Here is a 20830-nt window from a genome sequence, read left to right as displayed (position 1 = left end):
GTGTAATGAGCGGGACCCCCACACTAAACCAGTAATGAGTTGGGGGTTCCTTGTGTGATGCTCCAAATAAATTGTCTGTCGTTTTTTTTTTCCCAATTCTTAGTGTGACCCGGCCGGCTGTCTGATAGAACTCACGACGCAGCTCACTATAGTTATGGCTGGAAAACAAATCTGGGGAAATATACAGGAAGCCTTCGTTCCGTGAGTAAATCCTCAGGGAATCTGTATACTGTAAAGTTTCCTTTAATTTGGTATCAATGGCGCTGATTAATACAGAAATATAGATCATGGTTTCCTCTTTATAGTGCCAGAATTTTTCCTACATCCTTAAGTCTTTGTTTTCTAGGTGGATCCAGAATTGGTGGAGAAGCAGAAAAGCGAGAAACAGTCCAGAGAATTTGTACAGCCGATGGGAGCAGGATTTTGACCTTCAGGTCTTTGGACCACTGGGACTTTTTTATGAATATCTTGAAATGGGTAAGAGACAAAAAGGAAAAGCAAGTCTGTAGTTAGGCTATGTTCACATGCAGCCTTTGTGCAGGTTTTTTTTTTTTTTTCATGCACATAAGACGCTGTGTTTTACAGTACCAGCAAAAGCCATGAGGTTTCAGAAATCTTATGCACATGCATAGATAGATAGATCTATATCTGCTATAATACTGCCTCCTATGTACATGAATATAACTACTACTAGATGGTGGCCCGATTCTAACGCATCGGGTATTCTAGAATACGTATGCGGCCGACTGGGCGCAATCAGCAGAGCGGTATTTAAATTTGGCGCCAAAATCGCTGATTGGTCGAGGCCGGCAACCGCGACCAATTAGCAAAGCTGTGTTAAAATTTGGCGCCTATATCGCAGATTTGTCACGGCCAGCGAACGCGACCAATCAGCAGAGCGTTATTTAAATTTGGCGCCATTAATGGTGATTGGTCACGGCCGCGACTAATCAGCAGAGCGGTGTTTAAATTTGTCGCCAATAATGCTGGTTATTCGTGACCGGTAACCGCGACCAATGAGCAGAGCGTTGTTTAAATTTGGCGCCAATCTCGCTGATTGGTCGCTGACGTCAGACGCGACCAATAAGCAGAGCGGCGTTTAAATTTGCCGCCCATCTCGCTGATTGGTCGCGGCCGGCCACTGCGACCAATCAGCGTCGTATTAGTGTGGGCCCGGGAGCGGCGCTGCTTGTGCGGCTCCGTATTAGCGAGGACCGGGGAGCGGCGCTGCCTGTGCGGCTCCTTCTGCTGCGAGAAGCCGGGAAATGATCGACTGCTCGCAGCAGAAGCATCCCGACCGGCGGCGCCGCTCCCCGGTCCTCCGTTCACACTTGCTGTCGGGAGATCAGCGGGCCAAGCCCCTGATCTTCCGACGTTAGCCGCATGGAGGTCAGCGGCGCCGGTCGGGGTAGTTGTGCTGCTAGCGCCGCTCATCTCCCCGCTGCATCGCCGCTGACCTCCGTCCGCCAGATGAGCCGCTAACGGCCGCCATCTTTTTTCAGAAATCCCGCGGCGCTGATTGGCCGCTGCCGGACCAATGAGCGACGCGGGATTTCCAAGACAGACAGACAGACAGACAGACAGACAATTATATAGTAGATAATACTGCCCCCTATGTACAAGAATATAACTACTATAATACTGCTCCCTATGTACAAGAATATAACTACTATAATACTGTACTATCCCTGTGTACAAGAATATACCTACTATAATACTGCTCCTGTGTACAAGAATATAACTACTATAATACTGCCCCCTATGTACAAGAATATAACTACTATAATACTGCTCCCTATGTACAAGAATATAACTACTATGATACTGCCCCCTATGTTCTAACACGTGTAGGGAAATCTATAAGTTACTCTATTGAACTAACACTGGATGCTTTTTCTTCTCTAGTTATCCAATTTGGGTTTATCACCTTATTTGTGGCCTCCTTTCCTCTGGCTCCGCTCCTCGCTCTCCTAAACAACATCCTTGAGATTCGTGTTGACTCGTGGAAATTGACCACGCAGTTTAGACGTCCATTTGCAGCGAAGGCTCACAGCATTGGGGTGTGGCAGGAGATCCTGAATGCCATGGCCATATTATCGGTGGTGACAAACGTGAGTATACGTGGCTGGTGTTTGTTCTGGGGGAGGACATAAGCCACTGCCAAGAAGGGCTTCACTTGTGTACAATTACCCCGGACCACTTTGTGTGCTCCTATTGCACTGACTACATGGAAATGCGTGTAGGAAAGTTTTGGTCGCGGTCTTGTGCAAATATGATGAGCTCCTTCATGAATGTCATGTAGTTGTCTTTTTCCAATGGAATTTGCCACAGATGTGATCTAATCTGAGCACCTGGATGTAAGGAAGGATGTTTCCACTCACTGGCAGCCGTCACTATGGTCAAACCCTTATGCCCTTATTTTCTATAATAATGTTTCCTTGCTTCTCTGTTCCAGGCTTTTATTGTGGCTTTCACCTCTGACATGATCCCGCGCTTGGTCTACTCTTACGCCTACTTTAAAAACCCGGACTCCCCCATGTCGGGATACATTAACAGCAGCCTCTCGGAGTTTAACGTTTCCGATTTTAGGAATATCAGCATGCCGCTGGAAAACCAAATGAACGTCCTAACTTGCAGGTTGGTTGTCTTACTTCTGCATGATTTGCTGAAATCCCAACAAGTGGGTCATTTCTCTTTTTATTTTTCGGATCGTAGGCACGGTTATGCGACTCATTCTCTTATGTCCACATCACCAAAACTTTTAAACTTTTCACCCATGTACCCTATGTCAGGCCATGCCTAGTGCCCATCCTTTTATGCTTCCACCATGCCACCTGAATGTCCTGTTCAGTGCTGCAGGAGCCTCCCAAAACCTGCTGTCCAGCAGGCCCTTGACACTCATCCAAAATTCCAGGTCTACCGCTTTTTTCAGAAGTAGGCAAGAATGCTGTCAGATTTTCCAACTTGTGTACACGGCTACATGGGGCGAGACCTTTATAGTCATTGATCGAGAGGATCAAAAGCATTGCAGGAGCCCCTAGTTCAGCGGCTATGTCAATAATCCGTGGTCGCCTGACCCTCTTCCTACTGACGGAATACCCAGCGCCTCCTCCGATTCATATTCCTAGTGTCATAGTTGCAGCATGGAGTCGTGTCAGGCCAACTAATCGGAAGGGGTAATGGGGATGTTACAGGTAGGAGACACTTTGATGGCCACTGGTCCACCAACATGGCCACTGGATCAGGGTCCTGCAAATTATATTGACCAATGTATAGACCTCACCATCAGCTGGTTAGTCACTTAGGATTGAACTCCTATGTTCGGTGTCGCTGCTTTAACCTCCAATTTTTGTCTTCATTATAATTCTATGTTCACAGGTACAGAGATTATCGTTACCCTCCAGACCACGCGTATAGATACGTTCACACCATGCAGTTCTGGCACATACTGGCAGCAAAAATGGCCTTTATCATCATTATGGAGGTATGATGGGTGTTATCAGTAGCACTTCTGCCAATAATAGAAAAGTTTTATATAAATTCCCCAACAATCGATGCATGAACTAAAAAACATATTAGTACAGAAAGCTGGGACTTACAGTAATCTGCGAGGGTTTTGCTTGGTGAAACCACGCAAAGGATATGAGGTTGTTATGCAATGAAGTCTACACAAAAGTCTACAAAATGTACAAAAAAAGTTTTAACAATGTGTTTGGGTTTGTGATGTTGTTTCACTCATTTTGATATGTATTATAATTTTTTTTTTTTAAATGACAACTTGATCTATCACCATTCTCTGCAACTTTTAATTTTATTTTTCCACCAATGGAGCCATGTGAGGGCTTAATTTTTGCATGCTGAGCTGTAGTTTTTTTCTTTTTTCCTTTTCTTCTTGATCCCATAGGTGTACGTATAATGTTTTTATTGTTTGATAGCTTTTTGGGGGAGTGTAGTGACAGAAAAACTACAAGTCTGAGCTATAGATTTTTATATATACAGTACAGACCAAAAGTTTGGACACACCTTCTCATTTAAAGATTTTTCTGTATTTTCATGACTATGAAAATTGTACATTCACACTGAAGGCATCAAAACTATGAATTAACACATGTGGAATTATATACTTAACAAAAAAGTGTGAAACAACTGAAAATATGTCTTATGTGCTAGGCTCTTCAAAGTAGCCACCTTTTGCTTTGATGACTGCTTTGCACACTCTTGGCATTCTCTTGATGAGCTTCAAGAGGTAGTCACCGGAAATGGTCTTCCAACAATCTTGAAGGAGTTCCCAGAGATGCTTAGCACTTGTTGGCCCTTTTGTCTTCACTCTGCGGTCCAGCTCACCCCAAACCATCTCGATTGGGTTCAGGTCTGGTGACTGTGGAGGCCAGGTCATCTGGCGTAGCACCCCATCACTCTCCTTCTTGGTTAAATAGCCCTTACACAGCCTGGAGGTGTGTTTGGGGTCATTGCCCTGTTGAAAAATAAATGATGGTCCAACTAAACGCAAACCGGATGGGATAGCATGCCGCTGCAAGATGCTGTGGTAGCCATGCTGGTTCAATATGCCTTCAATTTTGAATGAATCCCCAACAGTGTCACCAGCAAAGCACCCCCACACCATCACACCTCCTCCTCCATGCTTCATGGTGGGAACCAGGCATGTAGAGTCTATCCGTTCACCTTTTCTGCGTCGCACAAAGACATGGTGGTTGGAACCAAAGATCTCAAATTTGGACTCATCAGACCAAAGCACAGATTTCCACTGGTCTAATGTCCATTCCTTGTGTTCTTTAGCCCAAACAAGTCTCTTCTGCTTGTTGCCTGTACTTAGCAGTGGTTTCCTAGCAGCTATTTTACATGAAGGCCTGCTGCACAAAGTCTCCTCTTAACAGTTGTTGTAGAGATGTGTCTGCTGCTAGAACTCTGTGTGGCATTGACCTGGTCTCTAATCTGAGCTGCTGTTAACCTGCGATTTCTGAGGCTGGTGACTCGGATAAACTTATCCTCAGAAGCAGAGGTGACTCTTGGTCTTCCTTTCCTGGGGCGGTCCTCATGTGAGCCAGTTTCTTTGTAGCACTTAATGGTTTTTGCAACTGCACTTGGGGACACTTTCAAAGTTTTCCCAATTTTTCAGACTGACTGACCTTCATTTCTTAAAGTAATGATGGCCACTCGTTTTTCTTTACTTAGCTGCTTTTTTCTTGCCATAATACAAATTCTAACAGTCTATTCAGTAGGACTATCAGCTGTGTATCCACCAGAATTCTGCACAACACAACTGATGGTCCCAACCCCATTTATAAGGCAAGAAATCCCACTTATTAAACCTGACTGGGCACACCTGTGAAGTGAAAACCATTTCCGGTGACTACCTCTTGAAGCTCATCAAGAGAATGCCAAGAGTGCGCAAAGCAGTCATCAAAGCAAAAGGTGGCTACTTTGAAGAGCCTAGCATATAAGACATATTTTCAGTTGTTTCACACTTTTTTGTTAAGTATATAATTCCACATGTGTTAATTCATAGTTTTGATGCCTTCAGTGTGAATGTACAATTTTCTTAGTCATGAAAATACAGAAAAAATCTTTAAATGAGAAGGTGTGTCCAAACTTTTGGTCTGTACTGTACTGTACTGTATGTGTGTGTATATACTTGTTGCTGAGCAAAACAGTTTAGATCTAATATTTTCATTGTTAAGACGTATCTTGGCCATATGGAGTGCTGCTGCGATAGATAGATATAGATTATGTATGTATTTTTTTTATTATTTATTTATTTTACTCACTTGTATAGCGCCATTAATTACACAGCGCTTTGCAGACATTATATCCACTGTCCCCATTGGGACTCACAATCTAGATTCCACTCTTTGGAGTGTGGGATGTCTTTGGAGCGTTTAGCATACTGTTGAAATAGTTTTTATATTTTAATCGATCAGACTTTTACGGACATAATACCAAGTATAACATATTTTATTTTTTTTACATTATTCTTTAGTTTCTCCGGGGAATCTGAACCTGCAGTCATTTTGATTTCTTATGCTGTAGAAGTTAAATTACGTGCCCTGGGATTATTTTTGGGCTCAACACAATGGATAATTCTTTGACACCTCCCCCTATTTCCTCATTCTCCCTGTGTGTTTGTCTGTCAGTCCTTGGTTATGTTATAGATTGAACATGGCTAATAGGATCCAGTATTAAGTTGATTGCTTATGTTATGGGTTTGCTGAGATTTTGCCGGTAGCTGTCTGCTGTATCTCGGCTGTTTATTCACTCCTATAGATAAGTTTCATTGAGTTTTTTACTCTGCTGCACAAACTTCATGTGAATATTGTTTCTACATACATGTTAGTTGTAATTTTTCAAAAATCTCTAAAAAAAATTAGTTTAAAAAAAAAAGTTAAATGACAGTATATAGTTAAATTTTATATTTGAACAGGCAATACATAGCATGTCCACGACTTCCATATTAACCAAACGGCAACTGAGGGGGTGGTGAAAGCGACAGGATGGGAGCCGGTTATGGCGCCATTTAAATGCCACGGTCAGTAATTGACAGCCACTTTTAAATGGCTCAGCAGCAATCGGAGCAAGCTCCAGTCCTCGCTGTTACAGGCAGATGTTGGCTGTGTAACACAGCTGACGTTGCCCAGTATGGAGCAGGTTCAGATCCCGAGACCGCTCCATACTCATGAGTCATGTGTTAGGGTGCGCAAAGGGATTATGGCATGACCTTCACAGGAGGTAAAATTTAGAAAACTCCCACGGTCACTTTCTTCCACTTTGAGGTTTATACCTGTATCTAGTTCCCCCCTTTAAAACTGCATTTAACCCAAAATGTGACTTAATCTCTTTCAGCACGTCGTGTTCGTCGTCAAGTTCTTTGTGGCTTGGCTGATCCCAGACGTGCCATCTGAGGTGAAAGCCAGAATCAAACGGGAGAAGTACCTGACCCAAAAGATCCTCCACGAGTACGAACTAGAGAAGTTACGGGAAAGGTTGTGCGAGAGGGATTCCTGCTCCGCGATGGCGAAGGAGGTCATAGCCACGGAAGGGAAGGTGCAGCTCTCCGCCGCTATGTAGCGGCTTCTCTGCTGCAACCTCGGACACTCTGCTCGCTCAGGCCGTGCTATAAAGCCACGTTCTTCAAGACGCTGCTGTGAATGTCGGCGTAGCGGGCAGGATGGAGCCAAGAGCGCCTGGTCCTGGTTTGCTCGGAGCTCTGCAAGACTCGTCCACCACGGCTGCTTCCAGTTCTGGGACTTCGGATGATTCCAGGGACCCCAGTCCTGCTGTTATATCACACTGCATTACATGAGTCCTCATCTTGATCTACTTGCCCGGTAGCTGGATTTAGACAATAGGTATGAGGCCCCTGAACATCCACCGGCACAGGAAGAAGTTGTTTTTTTTAAACTTATTTATCTTTTTTTTTTATTATTATTTGTGTTTTAATCAAGACATATCTGCATCTTTTTATGTGAGTCACTTTATGTTCCGCACTTTGCCGGCACCTTAATTTGCACTTTTATAAATGGGTGCAGGCAGTGCTGTTAGGGTTCAGCATAAATCTATTGAAAGCCATGTAAAGGAGGATGCTCCTTCTTTTTTTACTCCCTTTTAATCTTTTATGTGTACTTATTAATATGAAAATGACACTGATCATCAACTATATTTTAGCTCTGTTAAAAGAGCAAAGTATTACAAGAAAATTGGAGAGTTTTGATAGATTTTCCCCCTAAATCCAAATATCTCCTGTTTACCGTGAACCCTGCTTATCTTGACTCAGGCATTAATTTATTGTTTACAATGATTAAAATGACATTGCTAGACATACTTTAAATTTCTTTTTTGTTGTTGTTAAAAACATCACTTTGATGGCAGCGTCTCTTCATATTCTGTGCCATAAATAATATTCTTTCAAATAATTTTTTTTTTTTTTTTTTTATAGCTTTATTCTGAAAAAAAATTTTTAATCACCTATCCATAGGATGGGGTATAACTTGCTGATCATTGGGTGTGATTTCCGGGACCCCCAGTTATCCTGAAATCAGGACTCTGGAAGCCAAAGTGTTGTACTTGGCTTTCTCCGACAGTCCCATAGACAGTGATTGGAGCGGAGGTTGATCATGCCCACCTCTGCTCCATTGAGGATAGGGGTCCCAGCAGTCAGGAAAGTTATCCCCTCTCCTTAGATTAGGGAATAACTTCTTTTTTTTTTTTTTTTTCTTTTCTGGTGTGGGAGGGAGTAACCCTTTAACACCCTTTTTAATGGCAGTTCTTCTTGCAAACTGTAGGTGTCTCTGTGATCTATCAAAATCAACAGCGGAATCTTCATTATAACGTTATCTCTACATCACACAGTACAAAGTATTTTTATTTAGTTTTTTTAAGTGCTCATGAATGAACTTTATGGTGATTTTTCAGGGAATATTCACTGTAGGTCTCCAGGTTTTCTTGTTCACATATCATTATTCGTAGCAGTGAGTGTTGGGTATAGAGATCTGATGACGAACATTTCCGTACCGCGACTCATAGACCACAGTGTAAGTCGTGGCGCACCGTCTGTACGTAGAGCCCAGAGCGCGGTTCTGGTGCTGGACCCGCTGTGATTTCACGCTGTACCCGAGCCTACCTCTCAGAAGTGCTTTATTATCATTTCCTACTTCGATTATTATGAAGAATCTGACTATTTGCATGAAACAATTCTGTTTTATTAAATGTAATTTTTTTTTTTTAATTTTGTATGTTTTTTTTTTTTTTTAAGTTTATGCCAACACCACTACTTGTGATGTGCCTTGTTTGCGACCCTCGTTCAGTCCCGTAAGGAAGTGATAATTTCTGTTATATATCGTGCAGATTCATAACCTTAAGAGAAGACATGAGGACGGCCTGAGCCGAATGGCGCAGCAGCATGAATGGCCGCGCTCTTGGAAGAAGGAGTAGTCAGCGTGATAAGGGGTTGACCCATAAGCCTGACATACAGTATATAGATAAATGTATGATCCAGGGAACTGAGGTCCAAAATCAGTACTGAGCATGTGCGACCACTGCTCCATTCACTGTCTATAGAAGCGGTGGTCGCACATGCTCAGTACTGCTCTTTTAACACCGTGGACTTTTAGAGCTCCCATTTTTAGGATCAGTGTGAGCTCCAGCAGCCGGATTCCCTGCGATCAAACATTTATCACCTATCCTATGGATATTTGATAGATATTAATAATGGAGCAGCCCCTTTAAGTTCCTATGGCCGCACCATCGGCTATCTAGAAGAATAGGAAGGGTCTTGTGGAAATGTCTGTGCTCATAAATGTTAGACCCTCTAATTTCTCTGATCACTAGTGGGATTGATCATGCCCCATCTGGCTGGTTCCAGCGAGCCTCCCGCTATCTCTTCTATTAACTCCACATTGCCTAGTATGACGTATGAAAAGTAACGCAGCCCGTATAATAGGCAGCATGCCTACTGTTCAGTATTTATTCACATGTCTTGCACATAAAAGTATTTCAATAATCATGCATGATGTTTATAGCGCCCACGTGTGGCGGCAAGGGGAATTGCAGCCAATGTTCCTATGTATTCTTGGAGCTCGTACAGCATGACCAATGTTGTCTTCTGAAGCTGATTTTGATGTATATCCCAAAAAGTGCCTTTTGATGACTGTTTCCTTTTTTTGTGCACTGTTCCCAAAGACTCCTTTAATGGCTGTAGAGGTTTTCTGAGGGTTAATTTATTGGGTCCTAACGAGTTAATGGAGGACCCCAAATTAGACTTTGTCCAATAGTTTAAAACGGTGGAGACGGCTTCTCTCTGGAGGACGAGGCGGAGATATAATCACAGTCTCATGAGCCACAACGAGAGCCAGGGTGGCCATCTTGAACCCCGATGATGATGATGTGTCCTTGTTTCTTCTCGTGTTCGTTTTGACTCAGAAGACGTCTCCTTCCACTTTCTCCAGTCAGTTCCTTCCTAAAATACTTGTTTTATAGATTTATTACTTCCAGATCATTGTATATTCATGAAGATCCCTACAGGATGGAATAGGCCTTGTAGGACTTTGGTTTCCAACCTGTTAGTGTAAAACTATAACTCCCATCATGTCCTAGTAGCTGGAGAGTCACAGGTTTACAGTTGTCATTTTGTCTCGACATTTGGGACATTTTGGTGCATATCTGTTTTTTGACACTTTTTGCAGGTTTTTCCAGCGAGGGGGTAGAGAATAGGGCATCAAAATTTAGGTGCAAAATTAACTTTAGCCATCCAGTAGGCGTTGTAAAGTGCCGAAAGATGCCCCAAATGGAACACATTTTAGGAAAATGCTGCAAATCCTCTGTACAAAAACCAGCCTGTTGCCTGCGATATTTCAGGACGTATAATTTTATTACCCCCTTTAGTGATTTTCATAGCCTGTGCAGGCGCTCTTCCGCTTTCTTTTGTTATTTTTTTTCTATGTATATTGCAATTCTTCTATATTGCTGTCCTGCCATAAACCTTGTGGTCCTGCAGTCATATCCTAACCCTGAGGGCCGCTGCCCTGTGCTCCCTGAGCCCTGACTGTTTGTATCAATACGCATTGAGAATATGAAGGAAATTTTATTGGGACGCGATCTTATTTTCTATTGATTTTATGTTGTTCTGTATTTCTACGTTAACTTGTGAATAATTTGTAAAATCTGCATTTTTACCGGTTATTTTAGTACATTTCTCTGCCAGTTCAGCGCTGGCTTCTCGGTTTTATATTGTGTTTCACGCTGCTTGAACTTGGAAAAAAAATAAACTTCACTTTAAAGGGTTTTCGGTGTTGTTTGTGCATTTTTACTGCTATACTAGAGACTGCCTCTCCAGACTGGTTTCATAAATTTCAAATGCAGAAATAATGCTGCTAGAGGTGAAAAGCGCAGCGGTCTGACCAGTGGTCCTGCTTTTTTTTCCGGGCCATTTGAGCAAAGCGGCTTTGACCTTTTGGCTGATTCACACATGGACGTAACACTATGACCAGCCCCTCATACAACAGATCCAACCAGTCAAAGCTGGAGCCCACTGAATGTGCTATACTTGCTGTCAAAAGTGCCAAAAATCCAAAATTTACTTTTTTTTTTTACCTTTTTAGAAAGGTGTCGAAACGCGTTGGGACAATAAAGAACCATATTGGAAAACAAAAGAGTGCTCATTTACCACAGTGGTCCTACTGTACTAAAAATCCGATAACTGGCTACATACATACATACGTACACCACATAGACACATAGATACATGCAGACATATACATACATGGATATGTACATAGACATGTATGTAACATCCCTGGCGGCATGCTGGCATGGCTTACCACCTCCCACCATGCAAGACCGCCATCTTACCTATCAATCTAGGCTGCACACTTTGCTCCAGTACCTGCTGTGTCTCTTGTCTGATTGCTTAGGGCGGCGGCGCGGCTACTGCCTGATTCTTCTAGTTACTGAATGCGCACTCCTAATGCCTCCCTAGCCTATTGCTGTGAGTCACTGGATACTTAAACCCCCTCCACCCAGTAGGGGGTGCCTGAGCAACACTTTCATTCAGGGTGTTCTGTGCAACTGAGTTGTCAGGTCCTGTCCTGTATCTTGTCTGTTTCTGCCCCTGGGGGCTGTATACCCAGGCCTGTTACTTGTATCTGTGACTTCTAGTCTGTCTCCGCCGCCCTGGGGGCTGAGTTCCCAGGCTCGTTCTTGTATCTTGTTCCTGGTTCAGTCCCTGTCTGAACTGTGTCCTGGCCCGTTACCTGTTTCTCTCTATGTGCGAGCCTTCCCTTTTCCTGCGGTGTCTGAACCTGCACCTAACTCCAACTCGTTGTCTCTGAATTTCTGTTTGTGAGTTTTGTGTACACTCGCTACTTCAATGTAAGTACCTTGTGTGTATCTGGTTCTGCTTCTTTACCGCACCTGCGGTTTTGCTCTGCTCTGCTTGTTCACCGCACCTGCGGTTTTGCTCTGCTTGTTCACCGCACCTGCGGTTTTGCTCTGCTTGTTCACCTCACCTGCGGTTTCGCTTTGCTCTGCTTGTTCACCGCACCTGCGGTTTCGCTTTGCTCTGCTTGTTCACCGCACCTGCGGTTTCCCTTTACTCTGCTTGTTCACCGCACCTGCGGTTTCCCTTTACTCTGCTTGTTCACCGCACCTGCGGTTTCGCTCTGCTTCTTCACCGCACATGCGGTTTCGCTCTGCTCTGCTTGTTCACCGCACCTGCGGTTTCGCTCTGCTCTGCTTGTTCACCGCACCTGCGGGTTCGCTCGGCTCTGCTTGTTCACCGCACCTGCGGGTTCGCTCGGCTCTGCTTGTTCACCGCACCTGCGGGTTCGCTCGGCTCTGCTTGTTCACCGCACCTGCGGGTTCGCTCGGCTCTGCTTGTTCACCGCACCTGCGGGTTCGCTCGGCTCTGCTTGTTCACCGCACCTGCGGGTTCGCTCGGCTCTGCTTGTTCACCGCACCTGCGGGTTCGCTCGGCTCTGCTTGTTCACCGCACCTGTGGGTTCGCTCGGCTCTGCTTGTTCACCGCACCTGCGGGTTCGCTCTGCTTGTTCACCGCACCTGCGGGTTTTGCTCTGCTCTGCTCGTCTGCCGCACTTGCGGCTCTGTTCCTGTATCCCAGTCTGTACTGGTCCCTATCCTGCCAGTACCCGCCTGTCTGCATGCCGGACGTGCCTGCCTGTGCCCACCTGTCTGCATACCAGCCATGCCTGCCTGTGCCCAGTGTGCATGCCAGCCGTGCCTGCCAATGCCCACTTGTCTATATGCCAGTCTATCCTGCCTGTTCCTGCATTCCCCGCTGTGGGTCAACAGCTGTGACCGGGGTCTGACCTGGAGTAGCACCTGGTCCCTCTGCTCGGTTCCTCCTTGGTTCACGGAGTCGACTGAGCCGCCGTGCGACCTTGGTCGGATCGGGTTGATACTTAGTTACGCCCCTCCAGGCACTCCTCGGTTCATGGTCCAGTGGGATCACTAATCATGCTCACGCCAGTCAGTCCGGGCGTGTGCGTAACAGTTTGCTCAGGCCATGGTTCCCGTTGAGCCCCACGGCCCTTCGCTCTCAGAGACATTTGAATTCTTGTCTGGTGAATACGTGCACCAAGGAAAAAAAATTTTTCTCAAGCTGAGGTCCAGGCAATTTACGCACCAGCCCAAATGGAGCTATCAGCACTCGTTCCTGCGGATCCACCACGGTACTATGGGGATCCAAAACAAAGCTGTGCGTTTGTGGAGCAATGTATGCTGCATTTCAAATTCTATGCTCACTATTTTCCCAGTGATCGGGTTAAAGTAGCATTCATGATGTCCTACTTAGCGGGTGATGCCTTGAATTGGATCACCCCCCCCCCCCCCCCATGGGAAGCATGGGATCTTATCATCTCTGACCTGCAGGCCTTCCTGGTGGCCTTTCTAATGGTCTTCGATGACCCTAATCCTGAAGCTTCTGCTAAAGCTTCCCTTCCCAATATCCCGGAGCAGCCCCGATGGGTGATGCGTGTAGGTAGCCCAGCAGCTCTCCAGCTTGAAGAGACTGCTGCCCACACAGAATTCGCACAGGATGACAATGCTCCACAGAATACTTCTCTTCCCAACCTCAAGAGGCAGTCCAGACATGCAAGGCGTAGAGGTAAACCGTCACGCCCGGTTCTGTCCTCCCAAATACCTCCTGTTCCCCAGCCTGTAGAGGCAGCTACCCGCACAGAATCCATCAAGGATGACCATGTTCCTCAGGCAAAGCAGAGGCCGGAACTCGGTCACAAAATCGGATTGCGGTCCTGCTGCGGTTGTTTGTAACACCCTGACGGTCTCTGTCCAGCGAAAGCTGGAGAATCCCAAGACATTAGGCCTGTAGGAGAGGCTGCCCTTGGCGTTAGTGTTTCCTCTCCACAGATGACCATGACTGTCTCCGTGGCAAGTGAAAGCCTCGGATTAACAGGAAGTTTCGGGCATCAAGCCTTGAAGAGTCTGTGTCTGATTCCCGTCCGACAACTCCAGAATCCAGTTTGGGCATTGTCAGCGGAAGGACGAGCCCTACTTAGAAACAGTCAAAATATGTCTGTAAAAATTAAGCTCCAGATTGGAGCATTACACATTCCAGGTGCTGTCTGGTTTACCCACAGGTCGTCCAGAGCTGAGATATCTAGTGCTCGCGCAGGTCTGGAGATCCTGCATGGTGTTTCCTGGGGGACTGCTGAGGTGCAAGGGGGGGTGTCCAGTCCCCATATCTTCAGGACAGTCAGCAGTTTCTTCTTCTTCTTCACCAGATCTGCTAGTCGCTGACTCGCTGTATGCTGAAGTCTCCGAAGGAAGGGAAGCGGAGGCATTGTCCCCACACAGTATCGACGATTGTACCAATGATCTGGCTTTAGGCACCGCCCCGCCTCGCAGACGTGTCATCTCAGAAACCAGACTGAAGTTGGTCCCTAATCAAGGATCCTCCATCTCTAACGAATCTGGCAATAAGTCCATCAAGGCGGTGGCTACCTCCAAGTCTCTGCACCCCTCCAACCACGCTGAGGACCTCCAGTTGCCTCCTGAATCCTCCGGGGTGCTACCTGATAACAAATGGAAAGAGACTTTTCTGCACCCTGAACCTGGTGCTTCGCCCACTTCATCCCGTAAGCTTGGCAAAGTGTACATCAAGGCGGTGGTTACCCCCGAGTCTCTGCACCCCTCCAACCCGGTGGAGGATCTCCAGTTGTCCCGTGAATCCTTTGGGGTGCTACCCGATATTAACAAATGTGGAGAGACTTTCCTGTGTCTTGTTCTTGGTACTTAACTCCCTTCATCTGTTGCTGAGGATGGCTCGATGGGAGGAAGCATCCTAGTCACCAAGATGGTGAGACCAGTTTTGTTCCCTCTAGTGGACAGAAGAGGTAATCTTCTTGAAGAGAAGGATCGGCCTCCAAATTCTCTGCAGAAAATCCTTGCAGGCTTGAAGAGGGGGCGTAAAGGGGTGGGTACTGTAACATCCCTGGCGGCGTGCTGGCATGGCTTACCACCTCCCACCATGCAAGACCGCCATCTTATCTATCAATCCAGGCTGCACACTTTTCTCCAGTACCTGCTGTGTCTCTTGTCTGATTGCTTAGGGCGGCGGCACGGCTACTGCCTGATTCTTATAGTTACTGTGTGCGCACTCCTAATGCCTCCCTAGCCTATTGCTGTGAGTCACTGGATACTTAAACCCCTGCGGGTTTTGCTCTGCTCGTCTACCGCACATGCGGGTTTTGCTCTGCTCTGCTTGTCTACCGCACCTGCGGCTCCGTTTCTGTATCCCAGTCTGTACTGGTCCCTATCCTGCCTGCGTTCCTACCTGCAAGTACCCTCCTGTCTGCATGCCAGCCGTGCCTGCCAGTGCCCACCTGTCTGCATGCCAGCCGTGCCTGCCAGTGCCCACCTGTCTGCATACCAGCTGTGCCTGCCAATACCCTCATGTCTGCATACCAGCCGTGCCTGCCCGTACCCACCTGTCTATATGCCAGTCTAACCTGTCTGTTCCTGCATTCCCCGGTGTGGGTCAACAGCTGTGACCGGGGTCTGACCTGGAGTAGCACCTGGTCCCTCTGCTCGGTTCCTCCCTGGTTCACGGAGTCGACTGAGCCGCCGTGCGACCTTGGTCGGACTGGGTTGATACTTAGTTACGCCCCTCCAGGCACTCCTCTGTTCATGGTCCAGTGGGATCACTACTCATGCTCACGCCAGTCAGTCCGGGCGTGTGCGTAACAATGTATAGATATATACACATAGATACATACACATATAGATAGACAGATACTTTTCGTACCCACTGTATGTGTGTATTTAGACCCCTTAAAGAGTGAAAAATTTAGTTTCATTGCAGCCACTTGGTAAATTCTAAAAAGTTCATTTTTTTTTCTCATTAAAGTACACTCTGCACCCCATCTTGACTGAAAAAAAAACAGAAATGTAGAAATTTTTGCAAATTTATTAAAAAAGAAAAACTGAAATGTCACATGGCCATAAGTATTCAGACCCTTTGCTCAGACACTCCTATTTAAGTCACATGCTGTCCATTTCCTTGTGATCCTCCTTGAGATGGTTCTACTCCTTCATTGGAGTCCAGCTGTGTTTAATTAAACTGATAGGACTTGATTTGGAAAGGCACACACCTGTCTATATAAGACCTCACAGCTCACAGTGCATGTCAGACCAAATGAGAAGCATGAGATCAAAGGAACTGCCCAAGGAGCTCAGAGACAGAATTGTGGCAAGGCACAGATCTGGCAAAGGTTACAGAAGAATTTCTGCATTACTCAAGGTTCCTAAGATCACAGTGGCCTCCATAATCCTTAAATGGAAGAAGTTTGGGACCACCAGAAGTCTTCCTAGACTTGGCCATCCAGCCAAACTGAGCAATCGTGGGAGAAGAGCCTTGGTGAGAGAGGTAAAGAAGAACTCCAAGATCACTGTGGCTGAGCTCCAGAGATGCAGTAGGGAGATGGGAGAAAGTTCTACAAAGTCAACTATCACCGCAGCCCTCCACCAGTCGGGTCTTTATGGCAGAGTGGCCCGACAGAAACCTCTCCTCGGTGCAAGACATATGAAAGCCCGCATAGAGTTTGCTCAAAAACACATGAAGCACTCCCAGACTCTGAGAAATAAGATTCTCTGGTCTGATGAGACGAAGATAGATCTTTTTGGTGATAATTCTAAGCGGTATGTGTGGAGAAAACCAGGCACTGCTCATCACCTGCCCAATACAATCCCAACAGTGAAACATGGTGGTGGCAGCATCATGCTATGGGGGTGTTTTTCAGCTGCTGGGACAGGACGACTGGTTGCAATTGAAGGAAACATGAATGCGGCCAAGTACAGAGATATCCTGGATGAAAACCTCTTACAGAGTGCTCTGGACCTCAGACTTGGCCAAAGGTTCACCTTCCAACAAGACAATGACCCTAAGCACACAGCTCAAACAAAGGAGTGGCTTCAGAACAACTGTGTGACCATTCTTGACTGGCCCAGCCAGAGCCCTGACCTAAACCCAATTGAGCATCTCTGGAGAGACCTGAAAATGGCTGTCCACCAACGTTCACCCTCCAACCTGAGGGAACTAGAGAGGATCTGCAAGGAAGAATGGCAGAGGATCCCCAAATCCAGGTGTGAAAAACTTGTTGCATCATTCCCAAGAAGACTCATGGCTGTACTAACTCAAAAGGGGGCTTCTACTCAATACTGAGCAAAGGGTCTGAATACTTATGACCATGTGATATTTCAGTTTTTCTTTTTTAATAAACTTGCAAAAATTTCTACATTTCTGTTTTTTTTCCAGTCAATATGGGGTGCAGAGTGTACTTTAATGAGAAAAAAAATGATCTTTTTAGAATTTACCAAATGGCTGCAATGAAACAAAGAGTGAAAAATTTAAAGGGGTCTGAATACTTTCCGTACCCACTGTACATACACATAGATATATACACATAGATACAGACATACATACACAGATACAGTACATACATATAGACAGATACATACAGACAGATATACACATGGATAAATAGATGCATACATATAGATAGATACACTCATACAGATACATACACATATATATATATACATACATGCATAGACACATACATACAGATGCATAGAGATATATATTTACATACATGCATGCATACACAATAGATGTTTCCTAGTAACACGGTGGCATCCCGAGTGCCAAAGCTAACACAAACCTATGAACAGAAGGGGCAGAATCACAAAACTGGATGCAGCCCCCCTCAGATTCATGGGATTAGTGTATAGTAGTGTTGAGCCACCCCCGTAGTGTTCGAGTTCGGTTCGGTTCGTCGAACACCCGTGTGTTCGCCGAACTGTTCGTCGAACACCTTCGAACACCGTTAAAACCAATGGCAGGCAAACAAAAACACATAGAAACACATAGAAAACACCTTCAAAGGTGTCCAAAAGCTGACAAACTGCTCAGAAGACACAACTAACACATGGAAAAGTGACAAGTACATATAGTCATGCGAAAAGAAAAGAGGTGGAGGAGTAAAAGGAGGGGGAGACACAGATATAGGCATGTCATGCCCTTCTAAAATCCAAAATGTGAGAAGCCGAGACGGCCAGTCCGCTCCTGCCCGTGCCACCTCCGTGTCGCCGGGTTTGTGCCAGAGCCGCGGTGAACCCTGACGGCCAGCCCCCCTCTCCCAATACTGGTGCCTGTCCGCTGGTGGGTCGAGAGAGCCCCCCTGTGGTGGAGGCAGCTCTAAGCTTTTTAATTTAAATTGTCCCTCTAATTTGAATGAATACACTTTAAATCCATTTACAAGGATCTATTGGAGGGCAAGTCTCATGCCAGCAGCCGCGTAATTCCAGCTCCAGTAGCGTCCACTAAAGCTGCTGCAGTTAAAAAGCTTTTATAAGGATCGAGCTCGGCTGTCCACCGCAAGGCATCCTAGTGCCAGTCCCAGCCCCTATGCCTTGGGGTGCCTCCTGATGCTCTTCACTAAGTATCCCGTGGTCCCGAAGCATTTCCTTTGAAAAAATTAAGTGTCCAAACTACAGGTGGTGTAGCTTGCTTAACAGCCGGGATAATCCGCTGACTAGCAGACACTGCTACTAGGCACAAAGTATTTCCTGGGCTAGATGCAGTTAAAAATTTGTAAGTAGATACTCTCGTTGGATGCTGAGAAAGCATTCCATAGAGTCTCCTGGCACGCCATATATGATTCTCTTAAAAAGCTTGGGGTAGGGGTCTAGGGGACCCTTTTATAGCCAAAATCACGGCCCTGTATCACAATACGTCACCTAGGCTGAAGATAAATGGAACTGTAGCACCGAGGGCTCGGTTGCTACAGACGTATTGCACCTCACCCAGAGGTGTGATATCTCACTCTCAGATAAGGATGGAGTGTGGATCAGGACCCGACACCTGCATGCATTACACCACATTGCCGTGGGGCAGGGCGACCAATATGCCCCTGAGATGGGCACGACAGTCCCTGTCCCTGGCTGGAGTGGGGGGAGGGAACACTGAGGAAGGGGAACCCTGCAGTGCAGGAGCAGGGAGGAAGCAGTTCCTGGGTGCATTGAGAAGGGAGTATAAAAGGTGGGCACCATCTTAGTTCAGTGCAGAGAAGTCTGAGCAGAAGTGGCAGGGAGCAGGGGCTCTGCATGAGCTCTGCTCCGGAGGCGGGCCTAGTAACAGAGGCCCAGGCCTGCAAGAGGGAGAAGGAAGGAAGAGGAGCGGAGAAGGCTCCAGGAACGAGGAATGAAGGGATCCCAGGGGTGCGGACGGGCGAGTCGCCACCGCACGCCCGAATCCACTTGCGTGGAGGGGTCAGGCCAAAGGGGGAGACCGGTCCCCGAACTAGTGGAGGCAGGAAACGACCCTCAGCTAGAAACCGGAGGCTCTGACATTTTATGTGGCGCAGCCCCTTGCTCCACCCGCTAGGAAGGCACCACATAGGGTCAGGGAAACTGGCGCCAAGTTTACCAAGAGGAGGCCCGAGGCAGCCGGACAGAAGTGTTGGTAAGAAAGGCCAGACAAAGGACACACAAAGGGGGTCCTGTGAAGCGCTCCAAAGTTATCTGGGAGTTGTCTGAGCCCCTCACCTGGTGAGCACAGTACGACGTGGGCAGCCGTTACCTGCAGACGTGGTCTGGATAATAAGAACTGTGAGTAAAGGCCCTGAACTGCATCACTGACTCCGTGTCGTTACTGCTGCTGCCCTGCACCATCACCCCCATCCTCCGCATACACTGCCCTGAGGCTATACTCCTCCCGTGGGGAGTTATGCTACGCTCTGCTGCACCCACAACACCAGCCTTAGCGGTCTGCCCTGTAGCGGCGGTTCACTCTGACCGCAATCCACGGGTGGCGTAGTCGGACATTTAAACATCAAAACCACATAAATAGTTCCGCCACTGGTTTGACCGCCCTGAGCCACGGAACCGGATCGCCGCCACGAAGACTACAACCACCAGCATCCACCAAAAAGGGTCCGGCTCCGGGTGTCCCAAGGCCCAGGGGGTGCGTCAGAACATTTTCATCACCTTTCACAATCACCAATGGGACAAGGCAGGGATGTCCTCTGTCCCCTCTCTTATACATCCTAGTGACGGAGCACCTGCTCTCATCAATTCGCCATAACCCCAATATTAGGTGGATTGAGGTGGGAGGCACCGAGTACAAGTGCTCTCTATTTGCTGATGATGTCCTAGTATATATCACTCAATCACATATATCCATCCCTGCTGTTATGGCTGAAATAGATCACTTTGTTACATGGTAAAATTTTAAAATCAATGCAGCGAAGTCTGAGGCCCTCGATGTCTCCCTCCCTAAATCCATATAGGATTCCATCCAGTCCAACTTTCCCTTTGCCTGGCCCTCACAGGGTATCAAATACTTAGGAATTCCTATTCATAGAGACCTCTCCCATCTATGTTATCTTAATTTTGGGCCCTTTATTGAACAATTCCATACAGACCACGGTTGGCAAGTTGGAACTGTGAGATTCACTACGTGCACCACTGGTGTTTTGTGGAAAAGCACATGTACACCGCGTTCCAAATTATTATGCAAAAAGTGTTTAGGAGTGATAAGGGAAGAATTTGTTTGTTTGTCAGTTAAACTCATTGATGGTGATGTGTGTCAGGGCTCTTTATATCACTGTAAGCAATTGCAGACACCTGTGCTAATTAGTTTGGCAGGTGTGTCCAATGAAAGGCAAGACTACTTAAGAAGGCTCTCTCACATTATTAAGCAGCCTACATTTTCTGCCAAAATGGGAAAGAAAAAGGATGTGTCGGCTGCTGAGAAGCAACAAATTGTGGAGTGTTTAGGTCA

At 46.4% G+C, this 20830-nt stretch overlaps 1 protein-coding gene across 5 annotated transcripts in view; it reads left to right on the top strand.

Moving 5' to 3' along the window:
• The window catches only part of ANO5 (anoctamin 5), a 70374-nt gene extending 59593 nt beyond the window's left edge, over positions 1 to 10781 (top strand). For all 5 annotated transcript variants that reach the window (XM_073658222.1, XM_073658219.1, XM_073658223.1 and 2 more), the window contains 6 exons: positions 104 to 201; positions 347 to 477; positions 1906 to 2111; positions 2456 to 2637; positions 3379 to 3484; positions 6859 to 10781. In XM_073658222.1, coding sequence (XP_073514323.1) covers positions 104 to 201; positions 347 to 477; positions 1906 to 2111; positions 2456 to 2637; positions 3379 to 3484; positions 6859 to 7083 — 948 coding nt within the window. In that variant the 3' untranslated portion in view covers positions 7084 to 10781. The remainder of the gene's footprint in view (positions 1 to 103; positions 202 to 346; positions 478 to 1905; positions 2112 to 2455; positions 2638 to 3378; positions 3485 to 6858) is intronic.
• Positions 10782 to 20830: the final 10049 nt, after the last annotated feature.

This window comes from Phyllobates terribilis, unplaced genomic scaffold, assembly GCF_046119375.1.
Source record: "Phyllobates terribilis strain yellow unplaced genomic scaffold, ASM4611937v1 Scaffold_13__5_contigs__length_258822181, whole genome shotgun sequence".
In the NCBI taxonomy this organism is placed as follows: Eukaryota; Metazoa; Chordata; class Amphibia; order Anura; family Dendrobatidae; genus Phyllobates; species Phyllobates terribilis.
The sequence above is the reverse complement of the archived record's forward strand: the minus strand, read 5'-3'. Positions and strand labels throughout refer to the sequence as shown.